Source organism: Pinus tabuliformis, chromosome 3_2 (assembly GCF_031772625.1).
Source record: "Pinus tabuliformis cultivar Carrire ecotype Pingquan chromosome 3_2, CPIR1, whole genome shotgun sequence".
Taxonomy (NCBI): domain Eukaryota; kingdom Viridiplantae; phylum Streptophyta; class Pinopsida; order Pinales; family Pinaceae; genus Pinus; species Pinus tabuliformis.
In genome coordinates this window covers 452,754,862-452,778,728 of record NC_142302.1, presented here as the reverse complement: position 1 = coordinate 452,778,728, position 23,867 = coordinate 452,754,862, and the positions used below count along the sequence as shown (strand labels likewise).

At 39.7% G+C, this 23,867-nt stretch overlaps 1 protein-coding gene across 3 annotated transcripts in view; it reads right to left on the bottom strand.

Annotated features, from left to right (window-relative positions):
• Positions 1-1,804: 1,804 nt before the first annotated feature.
• Positions 1,805-23,867, bottom strand: part of LOC149181251 (ATP-dependent DNA helicase 2 subunit KU80-like) — a 277,596-nt gene continuing 255,533 nt past the window's right edge. For 2 of the 3 annotated variants that reach the window (XM_089416527.1, XM_089416529.1), the window contains 4 exons: positions 3,384-3,545; positions 2,941-3,267; positions 2,294-2,424; positions 1,805-2,151 (listed from right to left, as the gene is read on the bottom strand). In XM_089416527.1, the coding sequence (XP_089272653.1) occupies positions 2,037-2,151; positions 2,294-2,424; positions 2,941-3,267; positions 3,384-3,545 (735 nt within the window). In that variant the 3' untranslated portion in view covers positions 1,805-2,036. The remainder of the gene's footprint in view (positions 2,152-2,293; positions 2,425-2,940; positions 3,268-3,383; positions 3,546-23,867) is intronic. The other variant, XM_089416528.1, reaches the window with a different exon arrangement.

Sequence of the window (23,867 nt, the reverse complement as noted above, 5' to 3'; positions counted from 1 at the left end):
AGCCCAATAATAACCATGTTTTTTTGGAAGTTACTGGAATGCAACGAAACAAAAGGCAAATTGTGCAGATGATGGAATACGCCAAGCGAATGCCATCAAATCCCCATAGAAACTCCTCAAAACCCCATGAAGCACCTCCAAAAGACCCTGGGCCTGTTGATGAAGCAAAGCTACACTTGTGACTTGTTTACCCTAGTCCTGAAAGTCCATCCTAACCATGCCATGAGGAACACCAGAAAAAGGAACATCACACAAATGCAAGAGATCTTCTGAGAGAGAGATAGAGATCACATAGTCATTAGTTAAGGATATGTGATTTGGATGTATGAATGTATTGTTATATTTGGAGGATGTTCTTAATTTTTGAAGGAGTTATTGTGTAATTCATCTCTTATCTATCTCAGTGTTCTAATCCATGCTTACATTGATGTACATGGCATGTATTTATACTCTCTGATGAGTATTCCAAGCGACCTATGCCAAATACCTTTTATTATTATATTATTTCATTTTAATTATGTTGTGGGTCTACTTCATTATTATGGTCACATTATATTCATTATCCCCTTGGGTAGCTCCCTAGGTACCCCATATTATCCTCCCTAGGTACATTACAGAGGCTTGGAGTTGGCTCGAGAACCCTTCAGTTATCATATTGTTTGTGTAGGAAGACTAGACACAGAGAAGTACATGGTTGGAGAGGAGCAATGGAGACCATGTGGGCTTGTGACAAAGGGGTGTGGAAATACTGTGTAACTACGTCATGTTGGAGGCCTTATTTTATATGACTACCTTGAAGCATGACTTGTGTACCTTTATATTGGAGCACTTCACTTGTGTTAGCCTACATGTGTTTATTGTAACTTACTTATGAGGGCTTGGGCCCATAATTGTATTATCGACCTCCCTTACCTTCCATGTACATAAATGAAGGAAAGAATCCTCACATCATCATTATTATACTATTTCCTTTGGGCTTAGCTTCTTGGAGGAAGTCATCATGGTCGATGAAGAAACCATAGGAGGAGTTAAGAAGTCTAAAGAGGAACTATTGGCTTTGAATTTGACCCTTGTGAAATACTAGTGTTAGCTTGTGTGAAGGTGTTCGTGATGATAGCTCATTCTTAGATCATCATTTCTACTCTCTCTCTCTCTCTCTCCCGCAATCGCAAGCGTTTTGTGATTTTTTGGAGTATCTTGAGGTCTAGGGTTAGAGTTTCATCCCTTGAAAGTCTAGATTATGCTTTTGAGATGAAACCATAAGTGTATTTGGCGAAGAAGAGATGTCTTGTCCTGGAGAACTTATTTGAGTGATTAGTGCATGTTGGAGCTCCTTAGTTGAGTTAAGGTTTTTCAGTTTCTTGATTTTCCCCAACTAGGGTTTTGAAGAGCAAGTGAACTATACTTACTTTGTGATAAAACTATGGTATGTACAACAACTTCATCTTATACATATTAATGAAGTTTTCAGTCATCCAATACTTCAGCCATCTATGTTCTTCATGATTTGTTGTTTATAGCTATGCATGTCTTGGTAACTTGATATGAGGACAATTACAATTGAAGTTAAGGATTGTTTTACTGTCATTATCACTGCCGTAAAAGGGATTTTTCAAATCTGATTTATGCATGATGAGATTTCCCTAGAGAGCTAAAACTTATCAGAACACTTTGGCATCTTTTCTCCTTGGATAGTCTTAAAAATTGGGTTATTAAAGATTGAAATATTGTTCACTTTATGCTGTTGTTTTGTTTTATATTTCATAACAGCCCTATAGCTGAAAATTCCCTAGGTTAAGATCTAGGAGAAATTTTGTCAAAGAGGTGAACTTTCTATTTTGCGTTAAACCATTAAAACACATAGATTGCCCCACCATGAATCCTTTTTATTAGGACACATATTGTGAAGCAATATAATTCCAAAGAGTGAAATTGTGGATGAATATATTTGAATGATGTACTAGAATCCACTTTTCCCACCAAACATTTTCATAGCATACAAAATTAATTTTCATTGTAGCAGTCTTCTCATCCACTCATACAACTTCTCTGAGAATTCGTTCCATCTCATCTACATCTATTTCTGGTGCTTCCTCATGTGCTCGGTTAGATTTGGGTAGAAATTCCTTCACTTGTTCTTCAGTCACATCACTGTACATTTCAATAAGGTAAATATCCATAAGTGATATACCTTCTATTTAGAAAATAAAGCATGGAGATATCTTTGATTGCATAAACAATCACAGGGCATGTATATAAAATTGATTGCATTACATAAACACATTTTTCATACCTGTCAACAGCTTCGTTCTTGTTTATCAAACTGAAATTCTTGGAAACAAGTAATTCCCAAAACTCATTCAGTCTTTTACCCTGGCACTTATTTGCTAACTCATGCATGAAATTGTTGAATTCCATTGCCTCCTGCAAAAAAAAAAAATAACCAGTTAAGACTAAATTACCTCAACCACTACCTATGGCTGTACAGCTCTAACTCCTGTGATAAGAAAGCTTGTAGTCCAGAGTTAAGATCTACAAATGTAACATAACATTTCACAGAAAGAAACAGACTATAAACACTTAAAAAGAATCTGTTCAAAGTTATGCAAAATAGCCTCATCACTATGATGATGCAAAGTGACTGCAGTTTTTCTTAGTTCTTTACTCAGTAATTTCTTATTCTTAGGCCAGAGTGCTCTGAAAAGGGAGGAAGCTTTTGAAAGCATGTGAGATGCACAATGACAAGGCATGAGTGTCATACAGAGAAAACCAATACTGTTTCCCAAAAGCAATTCATGGAAAGTGGAGACAAGTTACTAAACACTTGTAATGTGTAAATCATAGGAAGTTAAAAATATGGACGGCCCTTTCTCTCCCTCGAACAATAAAGTGGGTGGAAAGGAAGCAGGAGAATACAGAAGACGTTACCAACCCACCCACCTCTTGTCGTACACAGCCAGTTCGTAGTGCAGCTAAGCAATCCATCGTTTTATAGTATGTGTTTCCTCTGTAAGAAGAATCCAACAGATCAGTGATAATCTTTTTCATTTCTTTAATAGCCTTGGGAACCCATTCACCACTGTCTCTGTGATCCAGCATAGCCTCAAAATCTTGAATTGGTGTCAAGCTTCCAACTTGTTCTGCTTTCCTTGCTGCAAGACTGTCGAAGGAGATGCCACTGTGCACATTATCTCCTGCATCTTCCCCTGCTGCTTCTTCAGATAATAATGGTTTATCCCTCCAAAATCTCTTGGAGGCCTTCTCTGTCTGTCGAAGAGAAAGAAAACAAATTACTCACATTGTGTTGTTCTTCAGCACCTAAAACAGTATACATTGCCAACTAAAGGAAAAAGGAATGTGAATTGGAACAAAAGAACCTTTACCTTTTGATTCTTTTTCAATTGGAATACGCTACAAAACCTCTTAAGTTCTTTTTCAGCAAACAGCTCTGGGTCAGGCTCAATTATTCTCTTAACAACATCATCAATCGGAGGCACATCAGCATCTGATCTTCTTGATTTTAAATGAAGAAAACCGTAGAACCGCTGGACAAATAAAAAAATAAGTGAACACAAAGTGACTATTTTATGCAAAAGTACATATACACAAGTGCCACCTTTCTGTAGCTTTTCAAATTTCATCTAATGCTCAGGATTCACAGTAAAAACAGATTATGATTATAATGAATATTATCAGAAAACTTACAATATTTCATGATACACACCAGAAAAGTTCAAATATATAACAAAACAGGAGCCACAAAAGGCAATGTCCCTGAGCCATTCAGCATTGAAAATTAAAAGGGTGGGGAAGGTCGAGAGAGACATGGAAATAAAAGAGTTTAAGAAGCAAGGGGATGCTCTAGAGTTATCAAGTCATGACATATGTGTAGCTGATTTAGACCAGGGAGCAAATCTAGCAAGGAAGATAATACCATATCTTTGTGGGCTAATAAAGAGTCCCCTTAATGAACAAAGATGGGAGCAAACAGCAGATATTTCAGAAAGCCGCATCACGGCTTAGGAAAAAAGGTACTTGTTACCGCTCAATCTAGCAGGGGTCCTAGGAAGGGTTCCAAAGGGACTACTATTAGACCAAGTGACAACAATGGGACAAGGACCCACAGTCATGTCAATCAATGTCCCTTGCTCTTTACGGACTTTCACCAATGGGAGGAGTCCCGGTTTGGAGGAAATCACTTGAATGATAAGATCAACGGCAAGATATAATGTGATTTCCTAGGCCCATTCAAAGGAGAGGCTCAATTAATGGTTCAAATACTTAAAGAAAAGCCGAAAGGCTCCCCAAGAAAGGCCTATGAAGGATGACCTCAGGCTTAGGAATATTCAAAAATGATGAATGCCTAAGATCAAAACTTCCAAAGTCTCTCACTGTGATTGATGTGTTTATACTAGGGTTTAAAGTAAGGCAAGGATGGCTCATTCAATGGAAAGATTCAATTAAAATGCGAGCTTTGGGAGAAGCTAGGGTGACATTCCATGAAAAACCCCTTGAGAGAAATACTATAAGAGACCAAGGGTTGAGAGAGATATTGTGGTAAAAGCTCATCCAATGATTGCCTATAGTTAAGAGAAACAGTTTTGACCCCAAGTCAAAGAATTTTCAAGGGTTCCCTCTTGATGTGATAGCTAGGGCATCAATTTATTTGAAATTTCACCGTCATAATTCATTCAAAACTGGAGGATGCCTAAAGGAGACAAAAATGAAGAAACTTGTCCAGACGGAATCCTAAACTTCCTCCTCCCTAAAATTTCGCACCAAGCCCTAGAAAATCTCCTTATCCTCAGGGGACAAAAGAAAGAGGAAGAAAAGAGGTGAAATAATGATATTTCATCAAGTTAATGTGATCACCAAGGATCTAGGACTAGTGTTTGGCTATTGGGAAGATTGCAGTCAAAATGATCAAGATTTAGGAACTTTGCTCTTCAAGGAGGCCAAAAGAAGCAATGACGCTCTCTGTGGATGCAGCTACACAACAACTGTAAACTTTTATACTTCGATATGCAATATTTGATGGTTTCAAAATAAAAGGTGCACAACCTACCCCCAAGAAAATTCGTTCTTCTTGCCAGGATGAATAGCATATGCAACGAGCAAAGATTACAAGTATTTCATAAATTCACATTAATTTTTAGGGAACAAGTGAAATCATAACATAGCATTCCATATATTAAACATGAAACATTATGAAATGCACATGAAAAGAGTACTTACATGACAAAAAGAGTATATCCATCCATAAACTTGCCAAATAGAAGCTCCAAGAGAGATAGCAAAAATATTCCACACATCAAAATGAATTTATTATCCAAATCATTCCACAAATTGCAAGCCTAAAATCTTTAGAAAGATATATCCCAAATCCAAGTGATGATGAATGAGAGAGAACACCTCTCTTATATTTATACAATCCTCTAAGGGGTTCAAATAGCCTAATTTAGCTTAATGATGCCCCTATAATAAAATAATGTGCAAAATAACAATACTTTTGGTGACAAGCCCACCAAATAGCTCCATAATAAGAATAATTAGCCTCTCAAGAGGGCCAAATAAAGTCCCTCATGTGCCAAAATGAGTAGCAGGGCTCCAATTACAACGATGAAGGGGGTGGCCCATTGATCTCCAAGCAAATGACCTGTGGTGCTCTCAAGTGGCTATGGGGGCACAAAGAACATCCTCATGGGTCTGCAACTGAATCGACCTAGCATGTGCTCCGTCTGTAAGGGATGGAATAATGATGCAAGCCTCCAATGTCTCCTCATGAGAGACAAAACCCCATCTGTGCCGTGGATCAACTACCAAGTGTGTGGTGCAAGTGTGCAGCCTGTTACCGCTCAAACTCGCAGGGGACCTAAAAGGGGTTCCTATGAGGACAATTGCTAGGTCAAGGGAAACAACGAAGACTTAGCCCACTGTCACCACAGCTAAGACTCCCTACTATTTACGGACATTCACCGATGGAAGGAGACCTCGTAGTTAGGAAGTCACTTATAAAGTATAGATCAGTGAAGGGGTGTGAAGTGACCTTAGAAACCATCTTCCTAGGATAGAATGAAGAGTGGGACTTGCTTGCCTTTTAAGCATAGGCCTTGATTTTCTAGGGAGAGGGAATGAGGATTAGAGGGTTGAGGTAGAAGGATAAGACCTATGAAAGAGGTTCTCAAATGCCTAAAATCCTTTTGAGAACTTGGATTCTCGAGTAGTCCTTGATAAATAGGCTTTGGTGAAGAATGGGACCACCTAAGGCCAAGTGGACCCAGGCCAGGTTAGGGGATGGATTTAGGCAACCAAAAATGTTCTTAACCTGGACTAGGTGAGGGGAAAGGATCAAACACGAATTTTCTTCCAAAGATGTCAAATTGATCCTAATAGGTTCTAGCCTTCAGAACACCTAAGCAAAACTTGATCCTAGAGCTAGGGTTTGGGGTATCTGGAGATTCACCTGTCGAAATTGCTTCAAATTTTGAGAGCAAGGGGACCCACCAACGCAGTTGTATCTAGGAGATCGAAGATTTCCAATGGCTAGTTTCACGAGAAATTGATGCCCTAGGTGACCTAATGGGGCTAGACCTAGAAAGAACGGGAAAAAGGTAAAAAGGAGGGTTAAAGTGATCACCCATTTGAGGGACCAGTGCCTGATTCACTTGGGGATATGGAGTGAAGGATAATAATGAAGAAGGATTTAGTTTCTTGTTCAAGGAGGCTCCAAAAGTCACTTCGTCCAATGTTAGAGGAAAGAGAAGAAAAATGACTTTTAAGCATTTATACTTCATACAAATGATGCAAGCTTATCAAGATAACATGGTCTCTAGGACGTTTCATTCATCTAACAATGGCTCATACAAAGAATAAGATAAATAAACACATAATTCCACATTTCGTACATGCAACAATTAGCCTAATTATAGCAAAATTCAAATGTATGCAACAACAAGAAAAATAGCGTTAAATTTGCACTTACAGTGTTAGAGAGTATATCCAACTAGCGTCACCTATGCAAACAAGAAGCTCCAAGATAGAAATAGCCTAAATCCATACATCAAAATTCATCAATCATCCAAAATAATCCCCCAAGGAAAAAATGTGAAGTTCTCTAAAGATAGAGAGATCCCAAGTGATGTGATCATACAAATGAATCCAACTAACTCCTATTTATACACTAATTAGGAGTTTGATTTAGCTAATGAGCCTACATTAGCCCCAAAAAATGAAATAATGTGCAAATGACATAACTTTGGTGACAAGCACACCAAACTAGCTCACAAATGAAAAGGTAAGCCTCTCAAGAAGATTAATAATAATCTATGCATGTCGTAGGGCCCTCTAAGAGGCTTGATGATGTCCATGGGGTGCCACAATGAAGAATAGGACCCTCAAAAGCAGTGGACAAGGGGTTGGCCCCTTGTAATAACATGTGGTGCTCCAAATGATTGTGGGGGCACACAAGTGTCCTCATGGGTCTCCAAACAAATCGAAGATGCCTGTAGGTTGCCCTCAAGGGCTAGGATGATAATGTAGGAGATGCCACATCATCATAGAAGTCTTGGATCATCTGCCAAGTGTATGGTGTAGATCTGGGGCCAGCTGGGCATGATGGATCAGGTGCATCCTCCTCGTCCAATAAGTGAACCACGAGCAATCTCTGAATGGTTGTGGGGATCCATGAAGTGCAATCTGCTGTTGTGGAGGCCCATGGCTCTCAACGCTCAACTATATGTGTCATTGTAGCCTTCTAGAGGATTAGGACCCCGTATAGGGAGACCAAACCCCAAATGGAAACCATTTGCAATCTTGCATAAGATCCAATTGTCCCCTAAGCTTCCAGTACAACAAGTCATTAGAGAAATCAATCAAATGAGCTTAGCTAATCATTGACCACAGGTGGGGACTTCATAATGGCATGCCCTTCCATAATGGGCTTCGGGATGTGCTAATGTCTCCTAAACTCCCAATGGGGTTAACCAAGTACCCCATTAGGTGGTTTTTGGTTCTAAGGGGGATAATATAGTCAAGGTACATCCGTCAAAAGGTGGTGGCATGTGGCATATAGGTGAATGAGGTAGGGAATGAGAAGGGGCAGCACTGGGTCACATGTTATGGCATAAGGGTAGCTAATAAGAGGGAAAATCACACTTGCATTTATAAGGTGTAGGAGGAAGAAATTGTGGTACATGAGGTGCCCTGGCCTTGATTTTTCCACCCTTCTTTATATGCCTTTTGCCTTTTTATGATTTTCTTTGATTAACTGCTCGGGGCTCAAGGGGTTAGAGCATGATGTATAAGATATAGCAGTGAATTCCCCCCTTAAGGTGGGGTGGTTCATTGCCCACCAGGGGTTGGGACAATCATGGGTTCTTATATGATGAAGAAGGCTCATAGAACCTGATGGAACCAAGGTGATGGCCATGATGATGGGGTAGAGCTCATGTATTGGCTTTTTCCCACATGCTAAATGTTTTTGCCCCTGCCACCTTTTGCATTTTGTGGTACTTTTCTTGTTGAATGTGGCCATATATGTTTTTAACTTTCCTTTTAGCTGCATCAACCTCCGGCCTTCATTCCAGGCCATGACCCAAGGTGTGGGCAAGGAGAAGGGATGAGTTGACCCTATGTGGACCTGATGGAGGAATGTGGACCCAAGTGGGAGAAATGATTGATGGGGTAATGATGAATGGAAAAAGGGTAATATGAGTGGATAAGGGAGCGGGACCACGCAAACAAAATCGAGGTTTCCCATGAAATACTCCCTAGAACCAAATGGTCAGTAAAAGAGATCCCACGGGACTAGAATCCAAGGTTAATTCCTAAAAGGGGTCTAGGGGACAGAAGCATGGACCTAGCCCATTCTTTCCGCTGAATCCCCCCATTAATCCATACTCGGAAGTGTCCATGATAAGCAAACTATAGTACTCAATTTCAAAATGACAAGGCATACCTTTAGATTCAAGAGTCCCACCTTCAAACATACGATCATGACAGATGGGCGAGGGACCACATGGCTGGCTTTGGTGGCAGAGAAATGGCACAATGAGCTAGCTGATGGCTGCAAGGGGCTACTCGCTGTCGGCTGAGGACCATCTTGGAGAAAAAAAATTCTCCTAGGGATATTACCCACAAAATGGTGGATAACATTTGGCTCCATCTGGGACATGATCTCTCGAAGAAGTGGGCGAAGCTACTCGAACGAGAGGTCATGAGAACTCCCGCAATCTCTTGGTTACCGTAGATTTGCCACTTGCACATATGGTAAATGAAAAACACGGAGCAGCATGCTTTCGCGGCATCTCATGATCGCGCATGCTATATGTTTTCATTAAATGAGCAAAAAATAAAATATGCAAATATGCATCTATCTACCATGAGAAATATCATATGACGTTAATTCTAATGCGGAAATGAGCATGCAAAGCATCCTACCCTAACATGCATATGACGAAGCTATTATTAAGTGTAATCACAAAGCCACTACAACTAACATATCATAAAGTCAATATAAATATGCCTACCTACATGATTACTCATGCAACAAGTCTCAAAGCAAATGCAAACCCAAATACATGGAGGATGTTGTGGGTGAGAGGTGGGAAAATATGATGCCCACATATGGATGATTATGTGAGAAGACGTAAGAAAAGGATGTAACTAGTCCATGAGATCTTCTCTGCAACCAAAATATAGAGATGTCAACAGCCAGGCTCATAAACTTTTGACGGATGACGACCTTCGACATATCACTTCCACCATTGTCCTTATTATCTATGTCATGGCTTATGGCCTTCATATTGTTATGATTAGTGGGAAAGGGAGGCCGACAAGATGGAGAAACATAAGTAGGTTGCACATGATGATTACACTAGAGAGGGGAGACTATGGAGTGCTCAAAACTTTGAGGGTGCGTCCAAGGAGGAAAAGTATAATCAATGAAGGGCTTCTCCTTGACACTATACTCGGGAGGGGGAAAGGGCTCACAGTTACTTGCGATCATACTTGATGAAGACTCAAGATGATGACTAATAGGAAAAAAGGAGAAAGAAATATTCTATTCAAGGGGTTGTGCTTTCCCAAAGTCATAATCTAAAGGCTCAAGTGATTTGAACATAGAACCATACTTAGGAGACGTGGAAACCTTATCAATTTCCTTAGTATCAAAGATTGGGTCTCTCCTAAAAGGCAAATTGATCACTTCCAACTACCCCTCTTTATGAAAATGAAAATGAAGATTCTCCTTCCCAAGCGTATCAATGGGTATGTCATCATAAATAGTGCCTGAGGGGAAGGGAACACCAATCTCATCCTCATCCTCGTTGTCAGTGTCGTAAATGGGAGCACAATCAAATTGAGGACCAATAATTTTCCTTTTCTCCTTTTCAATGTGGAAACAATCTTCAATGTCGTCTTTCAAGGGGGTAATGGGATCATCTCTCTCAAGGTTTCAAAAAGAGGATTCATCGGGAGTAATATCCTTGAGAAAGGTAGGGTTCATCTCAATTTCACTTTCCATAAATTCATGCTTCCCAGCACATGTTTCCTCAAAATCATCATTTTCATCATGTGGACCCAAGGAGGACTCGTCTTCTTGGTCATTACCTAGATTCTTAATGTCTTGATGATGCTCGATGAAGGCTTCCTCTTGTATGCTTAATGCAGGGTGTACTTGAAAATGTCTAAGAAAGCCATCAACGAACTCTTCAAAAGATGAGATATTCCTAGGTTCGTGATCATGCAGCCATGAGTTGTGACCACCGATACATCCCATGAACAATAACATAAGGACATCTTGGTGGACAACCTTCTCCCTTAAGTATGTGCATTAAATATTTCTACGCGGTCAATTGTGGAGGGTGGATAACCATGAAACACGGGCATCCCATGTAGCATCAATCTCGCGACATGATTAGGATGTCTAGGGACACTAGCAATGTCCAAAGTGGGAAATTTATGAAAGAATGACAACTTGTTTGAGGTATACATGAGATATATGTAGGGGTTGCCACGGTGAAATTAAAGATGCCTAGAAAAAGGCTTGCTTCACCCTACAAGCATTGACCTTAAAGTTCACTGAAGAACTAGGGCTTCGTTCTTCCAATGGAGTCGCCAATAATGATATGTCAATATGTTGTATGGGGAGCAAAACACACATTTCGTGTCCCCAGCAACAACACCAAAATGTTACCGCTCAAACTAGCAGGGAACCTAAAAGGGGTTCCTATGAGGACAATTGCTAGGTCAAGGGAAATGATGGAGACGTAGTCCACTGTCACCACAGCTAAGACTCCCTACTATTCACGGACTTTCACCAATGGGAGGTGACCCGATAGTTAGGAAGTCACTTATAAAGTATAGATCAATGAAGGGGTGTGAAGTGACCTTAAAAACCCTTTCCCTAGGATAGAATGAAGAGTGGGACTTGCTTGCCTTTTAAACAAGGGACTTGATTTTCTAGAGAGATGGGATGAAGATTAGAGGGTTAAGGTAGAAGGATAAGACCTATGAAGGAGGTTCTCAAACCCATAAAATCCTTTTGAGAACTTGGATTCTCGAGAAGTCCTTGATAAATAGGCTTTGGTGAAGAATGGGACCACCCGAGGCCAAGTGGACCCAGCCTAGGTTAGGGGATGGATTTAGGCAACCAATGATCTTCTTACCTGGCCAAGGTAAGGGGAAAGGATCAAACAAGAATTTTCTTCCAAAGATGTCAAATTGATCCTACTAGGTTCTAGCCTTGGGAAACCCTAGGCAAAACTTGATCCTAGAGCTAGGGCTTGGGTATCAGGAGATTCACCCGTTGGAATTGCTTCAAATTTGGAGGAGAGCAAGGGGACCCACCAGCCCAGTTATCTAGGAGATCAAAGTTTTCCATTGCCTAGTTTCCTGGAAAATTGATGCCCTAGGTGACCTAATGGGGCTAGACCTAGAAAGAAAGGGAAAAAGGTCAAAAGGAGGGTTAAAGTGATCACCCTTTTGAGGGACCAGTGCCTGATTCACTTGGGGATATGGAGTGAAGGATAATAATGAAGATGGATTTAGTTTCTTGTTCAAGGAAGCTCCAAAAGTCAACTTTGTCCAATGTTAGAGGAAAGAGAAGAAAAATGACTTTTAAGCATTTATACTTCATACAGGTGCAAGCTTAGCAAGATAACATGATATTTAGGACATTTCATTCATCTAACAATGGCTGATACAAAGAATAAGCTACATAGACACATAATTCCACATTTTGTACATGCAGCAATGAGCCCTAATTGTAGCGAAATTCAAATGTATGTAGCGACAAGAAAAATAGCTTTAAATTTGCACTTACAATGTTAGAGATTATATCCAACCAGCATCACATTTGCAAATAAGAAGCTCCAAGATAGAAATAGCCCGAATCCATATATCAAAATTCATCCATCATCCAAAATAATTCCCCAAGGAAAAAATGCAAAATTCCCTAAAGATAGAGAGATCCCAAGTGATGTGATCATACAAATGAATCCAAACTAACTCCTATTTATACACTAATCAGAAGTTTGATTTAACTAACGGGCCTACATTAGCCCCTAAAAATAAAATAATGTGCAAATGACCTAACTTTGGTGACAAGCCCACCAAACTAGCTCACAAATGAAACGTTAAGCCTCTCAAGAGGGCAAATAATAATATATGCATGTCGTAGGGCCCTCTAAGAGGCCTAATGAGGTCCATGGGGTGCCACTATGAAGAATAGGACCCTCAAAAGCAATGGACAAGGGGTTGGCCCTTTGTAATAACCTGTGGCGCTCCAAATGACTGTGGGGGCAGACAAGTGTCCTCATGGGTCTCCAAACAAATTGAAGATGCCTATAGGTTGCCCTCAAGGACTAGGATGATAATGTAGGAGATGCCACATCATCGTAGAAGTCCTGGATCATCTTCCATGTGTATGGTGTAGATCTAGGGCCAACTGGGCATGATGGATCAGGTGCATCCTCCTTGTCCAATAAGTGAACCACGAGCAATCTCTGAATGGTTTTGGGAATCCATGAAGTGCAATCTGCAACTGTGGAGGCCCATGGCTCTCAACGCTCACTCCATATGTGCCAATGTAGCCTTGTAGAGGATTAGGACCCTATATAGGGAGACCAAACCCCAAATGGAAACCATCTGCAATCCTGCATAAGATCCAAGGCATCCCCTAGGCTTCCAGTACAACAAGTCATTAGAGAAATCGATCAAAAGAGCTTACCTAATCATGGACCACAGGTGGGGACTTCATAATGACATGCCCTTCCATAATGGGCTTCGGGATGTGCCAATGTCTCCTAAATTCCCAATGGGGTTAACCAAGTACACCATTAGGTGGTTTTTGCTTCTAAAGGGGATAATATAGTCAAGGTACATCCGTCAAAAGGTGGTGGCATGTGGCAGATAGGTGAATGAGGTAGGGAATGAGAAGGGACAACGCTGGGTCACATGTTAGGGCACAAGGGTAGCTAATAAGAGGGAAGCCCACACTTGCGTTTATAAGGTGTAGGAGGGAGAAATTGTGGTACATGACGTGCCCTGGCCTTGATTTTTCCACCCTTCTTTATATGCCTTTTGCCTTTTTATGATTTTCTTTGATCAACTGCTCGAAGCTCAAGGGGTTAGAGCATGATGTCTAAGACATAACAGTGAATTCCCCCCCTTAAGGTGGGGTGGTTCATCGCCCACCAGGGGTTGGGACAATCATGTGTTCCTATATGATGAAGAAGGCTCATAGAACCCGATCGAACCAAGGTAATGACCATGATGATGGGGTAGAGCTCATGTATTGGTTTTTTTCGACGCGGAAATTTTTTTGTCTCGGCCATCTTTTGCATTTTGTGGTACTTTTCCTATTGAATGTGGCCATATATGCTTTTAACTTTCTTCTTAGGTTCATCAACGTTCGACCTTCATTCTAGGCCATGACCCAAGGTGTGGGCAAGGGGAAGGGGTGCGCTGACCCTATGTGGACCCGATGGAGGAATGTGGACCGAGGAGGGAGAAATGATGGATGGGGTAATGATGAATGGAAAAAGGGTAATATGAGCGGATAAGGGAGCGGGGCCACGCAACCAAAATCGACTTTTAATGTGAAATACCATCCCTGGAACCAAATGGTCAGTAAAAGAGATCCCACGGGACTAGAGTCCAATGTTAATGCCTAAAAGGGGTCTAGGGGATAGAAGCACAGACCTAGCCCATTCTTTCCGCCGAATCCCCCAATTAATCCATACCTAGAAGTGTCCATGATAGGAAAACCATAGTGCTCAATTTCAAAATGACAAGGCAACCTTTAGATTCGGGAGACCCGCCTTCAAACATACGATCATGACAGATGGGCGAGGGACCACATGGCTGGCTTAGGTGGCGGAGAAATGGCACAATGAGTTAGCTGATGGCTACAAGGGGTTGCTGGCTGCCGGCTGAGGACCATCTCAGAGAAATTTTTTCTCCTAGGGATATTACCCACAAAATGGTGGGTAACATAGCCGACTAGGCTAGGTGGTCCAGGTGCATCATCATCATCAAACAAGTGATAAACAAGCAATCAATAAGTAGTGCTAAGGGATCCCATGATTTGGCTATCTGCTCTCTGCCAAATCATTTCACTTTCCATAAATTCATGCTTCCTAGCACGTGTCCCCAAAATCATCATTTTCATCATGTGGACCCAAGGAGGACTCATCTTCTTGCTCATTACCTAGATTATTAATGTCTTGATGATGCTCGATGAAGGCTTCCTCTTGTATGCTTAATGCAGGGTGTACTTGAAAATGTCTAAGAAAGCCATCAACAAACTCTTCAAAAGATGAGATATTCCTAGGTCCGTGATCATGCAGCCATGAGTTGTGACCACCGAGACATCCCATGAACAATAACATAAGGACATCTTGGCGGACAACCTTCTCCCTTAAGTATGTGCATTAAATCTTTCTACATGGTCAATTGTGGAGGGTGGATCACCATCATACACGGGCATCCCATGTAGCATCAATCTTGCAACATGATTAGGATGTCTAGGGACACTAGCAATGTCCAAAGTGGGAAATTAATGAAAGAATGACAACCTGTTTGAGGTATACATGACACATATGTAGAGGTTGCCACAGTGAAACTAAAGATGCCTAGAAAAATGCTTGCTTCACCCTGCAAACATTGACCTTAAAGTTCACTGAAGAACTAGGGCTTCGTTCTTCCAATGGAGTCGCCAATAATGATATGACATATGGGGAGCAAAACACACATTTCGTGTCCCCAGCAACAGCACCAAAATGTTACCGCTCAAACTAGCAAGGAACCTAAAAGGGGTTCCTATGAGGACAATTGCTAAGTCAAGGGAAATGATGGAGACTTAGCCCACTATCACCACAGCTAAGACTCCCTACTATTCACGGACTTTCACCGATGGGAGGTGACCCGGTAGTTAGGAAGTCACTTATAAAGTATAGATCAATGAAGGGGTGTGAAGTGACCTTAAAAACCCTTTCCCTAGGATAGAATGAAGAATGGGACTTGCCTGCCTTTTAAGCAAGGGACTTGATTTTCTAGGAAGATGGGATGAGGATTAGAGGGTTAACGTAGAAAGATAAGACCTATGAAGGAGGTTCTCAAACCCCTAAAGTCCTTTTGAGAACTTGGATTCTCGAGGAGTCCTTGATAAATAGGCTTTGGTGAAGAATGGGACCACACGAGGCCAAGTGGACCCAGCCTAGGTTAGGGGATGGATTTAGGCAATCAATGATCTTCTTACCTGGCCAAGGTGAGGGGAAAGGATCAAACAAGAATTTTCTTCCAAAGATGTCAAATTAATCCTACTAGGTTCTAGCCTTGGGAAACCCTAGGCAAAACTTGATCCTAGAGCTAGGGCTTGGGTATCAGGAGATTCACTCGTCGGAATTGCTTCAAATTTGGAGGAGAGCAAGGGGACCCACCAGCCTAGTTATCTAGGAGATCGAATTTTTCCATTGCCTAGTTTCCCGGAAAATTGATGCCCTAGGTGACCTGATGGGGCTCGACCTAGAAAGAAAGGGAAAAAGGTAAAAAGGAGGGTTAAAGTGATCACCCTTTTGAGGGACCAGTGCCTGATTCACTTGGGGATATGGAGTGAAGGATAATAATGAAGATGGATTTAGTTTCTTGTTCAAGGAGGCTCCAAACGTCAACTTCGTCCAATGTTAGAGGAAAGAGAAGAAAAATGACTTTTAAGCATTTATACTTCATACAAGTGCAAGCTTAGCAAAGGTAACATGATCTTTAGGACATTTCATTCATGTAACAATGGCCCATACAAAGAATAAGCTAAATAGACACATAATTCCACATTTCGTGCATGCAACAATCAGCCCTAATTATAGCGAAATTCACATGTATGCAGCGACAAGAAAAATAGCTTTAAATTTGCACTTACAATGTTAGAGAGTATATCCAACCAGCATCACATTTGCAAATAAGAAGCTCCAAGATAGAAATAGCCTGAATCCATACATCAAAATTCATCCATCATCCAAAATAATCCCCCAAGGAAAAAATGTGAAATTCCCTATAGATAGAGAGATCCCAAGTGATGTGATCATACAAATGAATCCAAACTAACTCCTATTTATACGCTAATTAGAAGTTCGATTTAACTAACGGACCTACATTAGCCCCTAAAAATAAAATAATGTGTGAATGACCTAACTTTAGTGACAAGCCCACCAAACTAGCTCACAAATGAAAAGGTAAGCCTCTCAAGAGGACAAATAATAATCTATGCATGTCGTAGCGCCCTCTAAGAGGCCTGATAAGGTCCATGGGGTGCCACAATGAAGAATAGGACCCTCAAAATCAATGGACAAGGGATTGGCCCCTTGTAATAACTTGTGGCGCTCCAAATGACTGTGGGGGCAGACAAGTGTCCTCATGGGTCTCCAAACAAATTGAAGATGCCTTTAGGTTGCCCTCAAGGGCTAGGATGATAATGTAGGAGATGCCACATCATTGTAGAAGTCCGGATCATCTTCCAAGTGTATGGTGTAGATCTGGGGCCAGTTGGGCATGATGGATCAGATGCATCCTCCTTGTCCAATAAGTGAACCATGAGCAATCTCTGAATGGTTCTAGGGATCCATGAAGTGCAATCTGCAGCTGTAGAGGCCCATGGCTCTCAACGCTCACACTATATGAGCCATTGTAGCCTTCTAGAGGATTAGGACCCTGTATAGGGAGACCAAACCCCAAATGGAAACCATATGCAATCTTGCATAAGATCCAATGCATCCCCTAGGCTTCCAGTACAACAAGTAATTAGAGAAATCGATCAAGAGAGCTTACCTAATCATGGACCACAGGTGGGGACTTCATAATGACATGCCCTTCCATAATGGGCTTTGGGATGTGCCAATGTCTCCTATACTCCCAATGGGGTTAACCAGGTACCCCATTAGGTTGTTTTTGCTTCTAAAGGGGATAATATAGTCAAGGTACATCTGTCAAAAGGTGGTGGCATGTGGAAAATAGGTGAATGAGGTAGGGAATGAAAAGGGGAAGCCCGGGGTCACATGCTGGGGCACAAGGGTAGCTAATAAGAGGGAAGCCCACACTTGGGTTTATAAGGTGTAGGAGGGAGCAATCTTGGTACACGAGGTGGCCCGGCCTTCATTTTTCTACCCTTCTTTATATTCCTTTTGCCTTTTTATGATTTTCTTTGATTAACTACTTGGGGCTCAAGGGGTTAGAGCATGATTTATATAGTAGTGAATTCCCCCCTTTAAGGTGGGGCGTCTCGTTGCCCACCAGGGGTTAGGACAATCATGGTTTCCTATATGATGAAGAAGGCTCATAGAACCTAATGGAACCAGGGTGATGACCATGATGATGTGGTAGAGCTCATGTCTTGGTTTTTTCCCACATGCAAATTTTTTGTCCCAGCCATCTTTTGCATTTTGTGGTACTTTTGCTATTGAATGTGGCCATATATGCTTCTAACTTTCTTTTTAGCTTCATCAACATTCGACCTTCATTCCAGGCCATGACCCAAGGTGTGGGCAAGGGGAAGGGGTGAGCTGGCCCTATGTGGACCCGATAGAGGAATGTGGACCCAGGTGGGAGAAATGATGGATGGGGTAATGATGAATGGAAAAAGGGTAATATGAGCGAATAAGGGAGCAAGACCATGCAACCAAAATCGAGGTTTAACGTGAAATACCATCCCTGGGACCAAATGGTCAATAAAAGAGATCGCACAGGACTAGAATCCAATGTTAATACCTAAAAGGGGTCTAGGGTATAGAAGCACAAACCTAGCCCATTCTTTCCGTCGAATCCCCCCATTAATCCATACCCAGAAGTGTCCATGATAAGAAAACCACAGTGCTCAATTTGAAAATGACAAGGCATACCTTTAGATTTGGGAGGCCCACCTTCAAACATACGATCATGACAGATGGGCAAGGGACGACATGGCTGGCTCAGGTGGCGGAGAAATGGCACAATGAGCTAGATGTTGGCTACAAGGGGCTGATGGCTGCCAGCTGAGGGCCATCTCAGAGAAAATTTTTCTCCTAGGGATATTATCCACAAAATCGTGGGTAACATAGCCAACTAGGCTAGGTGGTCCACGTGCATCATCATCATTGAACAAGTGATAAACAAGCAAGCTAAGGGATCCCATGATTTGGCTATCTGCTCTCTAATATAGTGAAGGCCAATGGCTCTTAATGCTCACCCTATAAATGCCAATAAGACCCTCTAGAGGAGTTGGATCCCATATAGGGAGACCAAACCCTAAGATGAAGACCCATCTACAATCCTGTATAAGATCCAAGCCTCTCGTTGCCTTCCAGTACAACAATTCATTAGTGCAATTGAGCAAATGAGCTTACAAATCATGGAACCAAGTGGTCACTTCATAGTGGCATGCCCTTCCATAATGGGCTTTAGAATGTACAGGTGTCCCTAGGTTCAAGAGGGAGGTTAATCAAGGACCCTGTTTGGTGGTTTCAACCTCTAAGTGACTGACAAGTCGATGGTATGTCCGTTAGATGGCAGGTGTCACATGAAATAATGATAGAATGGACTAGGGCAACAGGAAAGGCTCCAAGCCACATGCCATGGTACAAGGGTAGTTATAGCAAAGGAAGCGCACACATGGGTGTATAGATGTAGGAGGGAGCAATCGTGGTACATGAGTTACCCCGACCTTTATTTTTCCACCCTTCTTCATACGCCTTTTGCCTTTTATTGATTGTTTTTATAACTACTCAGGGCTCTAGGGAATTAGAGCATGATGTAAATAATATAGTTGTGAATACCCACTTAAGGTTGAGCAGTTCATCACCCACCAGGGATTGGGACAATCGTGGGTTCCTTAATGATGTTGGGGGCTCACATAGGGGCCCTAGGAACCAAGGTGATGGCCATGATAAAGGGTAGAAGCTCATGTTTGGCTTTTGCCCACGTGCTAAATTTTTATGTCCTGGCCATCTTTTGCATTTTATGGTACATTTCCTGTTGTAAGTGGTCAAACTATGCTTTTAACATTCTTTTTAGTTGCATCAACCTCCGAGGCAATGTTCCAAGCCCAACCCAAAGTGTGGAGAAGGGGAGGGGGAGGCTAACACCTTGTGGACCTGTTGCACTTAAATTTTCAAAGTTCCAGGGAAGCGGAAGTAGCAATTTTTTCAACAAGGATCGGATCACATATCAGCAGTTCGTGTGTCATAGTCATCCCATTTTGCAAGTTATATATTGTAAATGATCTTAGTAAAACCATGAGTCTATGTAACAACCTAAGTAAGCCTATAATTTGATGACGACTTCCATCCTAGGAGGTTTTTTAACCTCACTGATTACGTGTGTTTTTCGACAAGGCTAATTAGAAGAGTTTTTTCCCTCCATCTTAAACTTTTCCATCCAATGTAAAAGTGGTTTGGGAATAATTTAAGCTAATTGGCTAAATTATTTTATTACAAATCACTTGGTTTACTAGATCATATTGAGTCGCAGATGGGTTATGTGTCTTGAGGGTCTACGACAAATGTGTATACCCTCTTTGACACTTGTAGAAGAAAAATCATATGTATTAGAGAGTCGGAAAATATAATTAATCCCTTCATGTGTAAATTAATTAGCTTTTCTTGGAAAATAAAATTAAAATCCTAAGCCTGAAAATTAATTAATTAGAGTCAAAATTAAACTGTCTAAGAAAATAAATTCTCCAAATGAAAATATTCATGGGTCTTAAAAGAATCAATTTTTAAAGGTCCTTCACCAAGAGAATATTGACTTTTTCAAGAAAATTTGGACCCTTGGACCTTGGTGGTTAAATCAAAATCAAATTTTTGAGAAAATTTGTTCTAAATAATTAATTTTGAGCTAATTAAAAGGGAAATAAATGATAAATCCGAAAACTCCTCAAAAATAATAAAATAAAAGGCCAAGATTAAAAAATCTTGAAGTATTTATCAACGGCCAAGATTATTTTGACAACACCAAAGAAACTAGTCGTTATTTTTCCATTTGGAGGATTTATCTATAAACTAGAGTCGTTTAAGTCTCTAGTCATCTTGATCTAAGACTAGAGTTGTTGCTGAAGCATTGCGTAAACTATTGTCTCGTTGGGGACTATTTTTTCTATCATAATAAAAGACTTTGGGGTGCAATTCAAGGTGTTCTTGCTTATTGATTTGTGGTATGTGCTGACTACGGGCATCTCTATGTTATGTTGAATATTGGTAAGATCTGTTTTTTCATTAGATGGAGATAAAATCATACTATTGATAGTTTTGGGCTAATCTTAGGTGGTTTGATTCCCCATGTGATCTAACAGATTATTTTTTGAGATAAATACATAGTGTTTGCAGGTACTTCAGTCCTTGGCCTTCAAGCTCACAAACTTGGGCAAAAATCGTTGTTGCCTGGATTTCTAGTTTTTTATATGGTGGATTTAATTTCACTTGGGCTACAGTGAATCACTAATTTTTCTGAAGCATTTTAGTCATTCTTTCAAGTAAAAAATATTGAAAAAAATTATTTTCTCAAAATCCATTTAAAAACCCATGTATATTTTGTAAATTAAATTGTAAATTGTAATTGTAATTTATTTTTTCTAACTTGGGTTGGGGTTTTAGATCTATTTTGTATATATTTGGGGTTTGGGTGTTTTTATTTTCATTTTTTGCAGGTTGGATCAAGGGATCAAGTGAGAGAAGAGTTAGATCTAGGCCCTTGAGGGTAAGATCTAGTCTCTAGACAATTTTGCAGGGCCATTTACTGAAGATTTGACAGTAAAATTCAGATCTATAAATTTTCGAGACACGGGTTTTCAATTTTTGGCCTCCTCTTGCCATTTTAGCCCCTAATCTATCATTTCAGCCCTTTTATCCCCACAAATTGGCTTTCCTTAGCCTTGCTCTCTAATTCTTGGCCTCTTTTGCCCCAAAATTGACCCAAAATCCTAAGCTGAAGTTTAAGGCTAAATACTTGGCGGTTTTGCAGATTAAGGTTTCAAAATTCATATCTAGCAAGTGGCGAGGTAATCTCAAAATTTCAATGATTTTCAACAGTGGGATCTTCAAGGCCTTGGGCCTAGGGTTTGACCTCCAAAACCTCATTTTGCTTAAGTTTCATTACAGCAGTTAAAACACAAATAATTAGACCTTAAAATCAAATTCTATATTGTCAAAATTATTTAGAATTGCAAAATCTTCGTTTTCACAATTTTTTGTCACTTGGGCATCTCTAATTTGACTTAAATATGACATTTTAGCTTGCTAGAAATTTCTACATAAATGTAAAAAAACAAATCTGAACATTTATGAATCACATTCTAATTAAAGTCTAAAAAAACTAAATTTTCATTTTTTTAACAAACTTACTATTTTTATACATTGTGGGAATTATCTATAGTATTTTCAGTTTGTTGATATTTCATTAATACACCGATGTCATAAACTTATCAGTTCTGAGAATTACTGAATCAAACTCTCCTAAAGCCCTCAAATTGGAAATTTTCAAGTTTTAGTATATTTTGTCATTTCTAGAAATATTCGTTATTTTTTTTTGGCAATTTTATCTTGCTGATATATCACTGTTTCAGTGCTGAAATAAGTATATCAGACCTGAAATTTTCTTAGTCAAACCCTAAAAATATCCTGAAAATTGATTTTTCTCAAGTTTGACAATTTCTACTATTTTTTTTTGGGCATTGGTGCTGACATCAATATTTGTTGATCTATGGACTAACTTACTACTGCAAATTATACTTCAGATCTGAAATTTTACTAAAAGATATATCTTGAGAAAGCTAACATACATATTTTCTAAGTTGGCATATTTTTGTCATCTTGGACAAGCATAAGCATTGTTGGTTTAGCATTTTCTTACTGTTGTTATAACATTGATCAAGTCTGAATTTTCTGAATATTTATTGCCGAGATACACTATCATAAATCTATGATCAGCATCTTGATTGAATATTGTTGGCATTTGACATCTTGAGTATCTTAGTATCTTGGTATATTGTTGAAATTTGCACATCATATACATTAGTTGATCAGTCAAGCAACGGGTGTCCATCCAGTCATTTGGTTTCAATTCATGAGAAGCAGGAATTTGTGACTCTATTAAGGCATTGGTCTCATAATAGAAAATCTAATTTAATCATAATCTTGCTTAATTCCAACCAAGTGGTTAGGCCACTCATCCGTGTTTTCCAGGTAAGTTGATTTCCCAACTTACTTTCCTTCACCTCATTCCATAGAGACTACCCCCCATAGCCTATTGTTGGGAGACAGCTAGAACAAAGTGGGCGGGGATCAGAGTGACAACCCCCATCCTACGCGTTGTCGCGGTGCCTGTACAATCGAGTGACAACAAGACCTGTTGTCACACAAAGTGTTTAGGCACCACGACAACACTCAGAGTAAGGGTTGTCACTCTTAAATCCTTACTCACTCTGTTTAGACTCTCTCCTAGGCAAGTCAAGGGGGGTAGTCCTTAGGTAAATGGATGAGGATAGCCTGTGAAAAACAGACTCTAGGGGATTTTAATGACAAACAACTTGATGAATCTAAATGAATCTCGATTAAATCAGATGAATAGATTAAACGCCAACGTAAACAAGACACGACCACAAGATAGAAATGATTATAGACCAGTGCCTTTAATATTTGAATTAACCATCAACTAAATAAAACAAGTTATCTAGAACAATCTTCAATATGTGACGAATAATGACAATCATGAATAATCAATATGAACGCCCAAAACTATATCACACAAGATATTGCAGATTTAAGACGATTATCGTTAATGACCAAGATCTAGAATTAATTAACCCTTTCCAAAAATCAATATGATTTATCGCACCTAGACCATAGAAGAATCATAAAATTCAAAATTTAGTATTTAACGTTAGAAACACCAAGGAATTTAAAATTAGTATTTCAATCGTTCCTTAGGAAATTAAATGCAGTAAATGAAGAAATCAAAATTTCTTAAATGACAAAGTGAATCGAAAGGATCAATAAATCGAAATTTTAATGGGCCATAGGCCACATTAAAATTTTTAATGTGAAAGCGCAAGTCCTTTAATTTATTTCTCTAGCCACCAAAATTAGATTTATGATTTAAAGTTTTCTAATTTTTTTTTTTTTTTGATGGCTTTTTGTATTTTTAGGTTTTCTCAAAAATTTTATGAATTTTTTAAATTTTTAGAATTTTTTAATTTTCTATGATTTAAATTTTTTTTAAATGTTTTAAAACGAATAAAAAAGTTTTAGATTTTTTTTTCTTTAGTTTTTAATGTTTTTAGATTTTATATTTTTTAAATGTTTTTAGATTTTAGAATTTAAAATTTTTAGGATTTTAGATTTTTA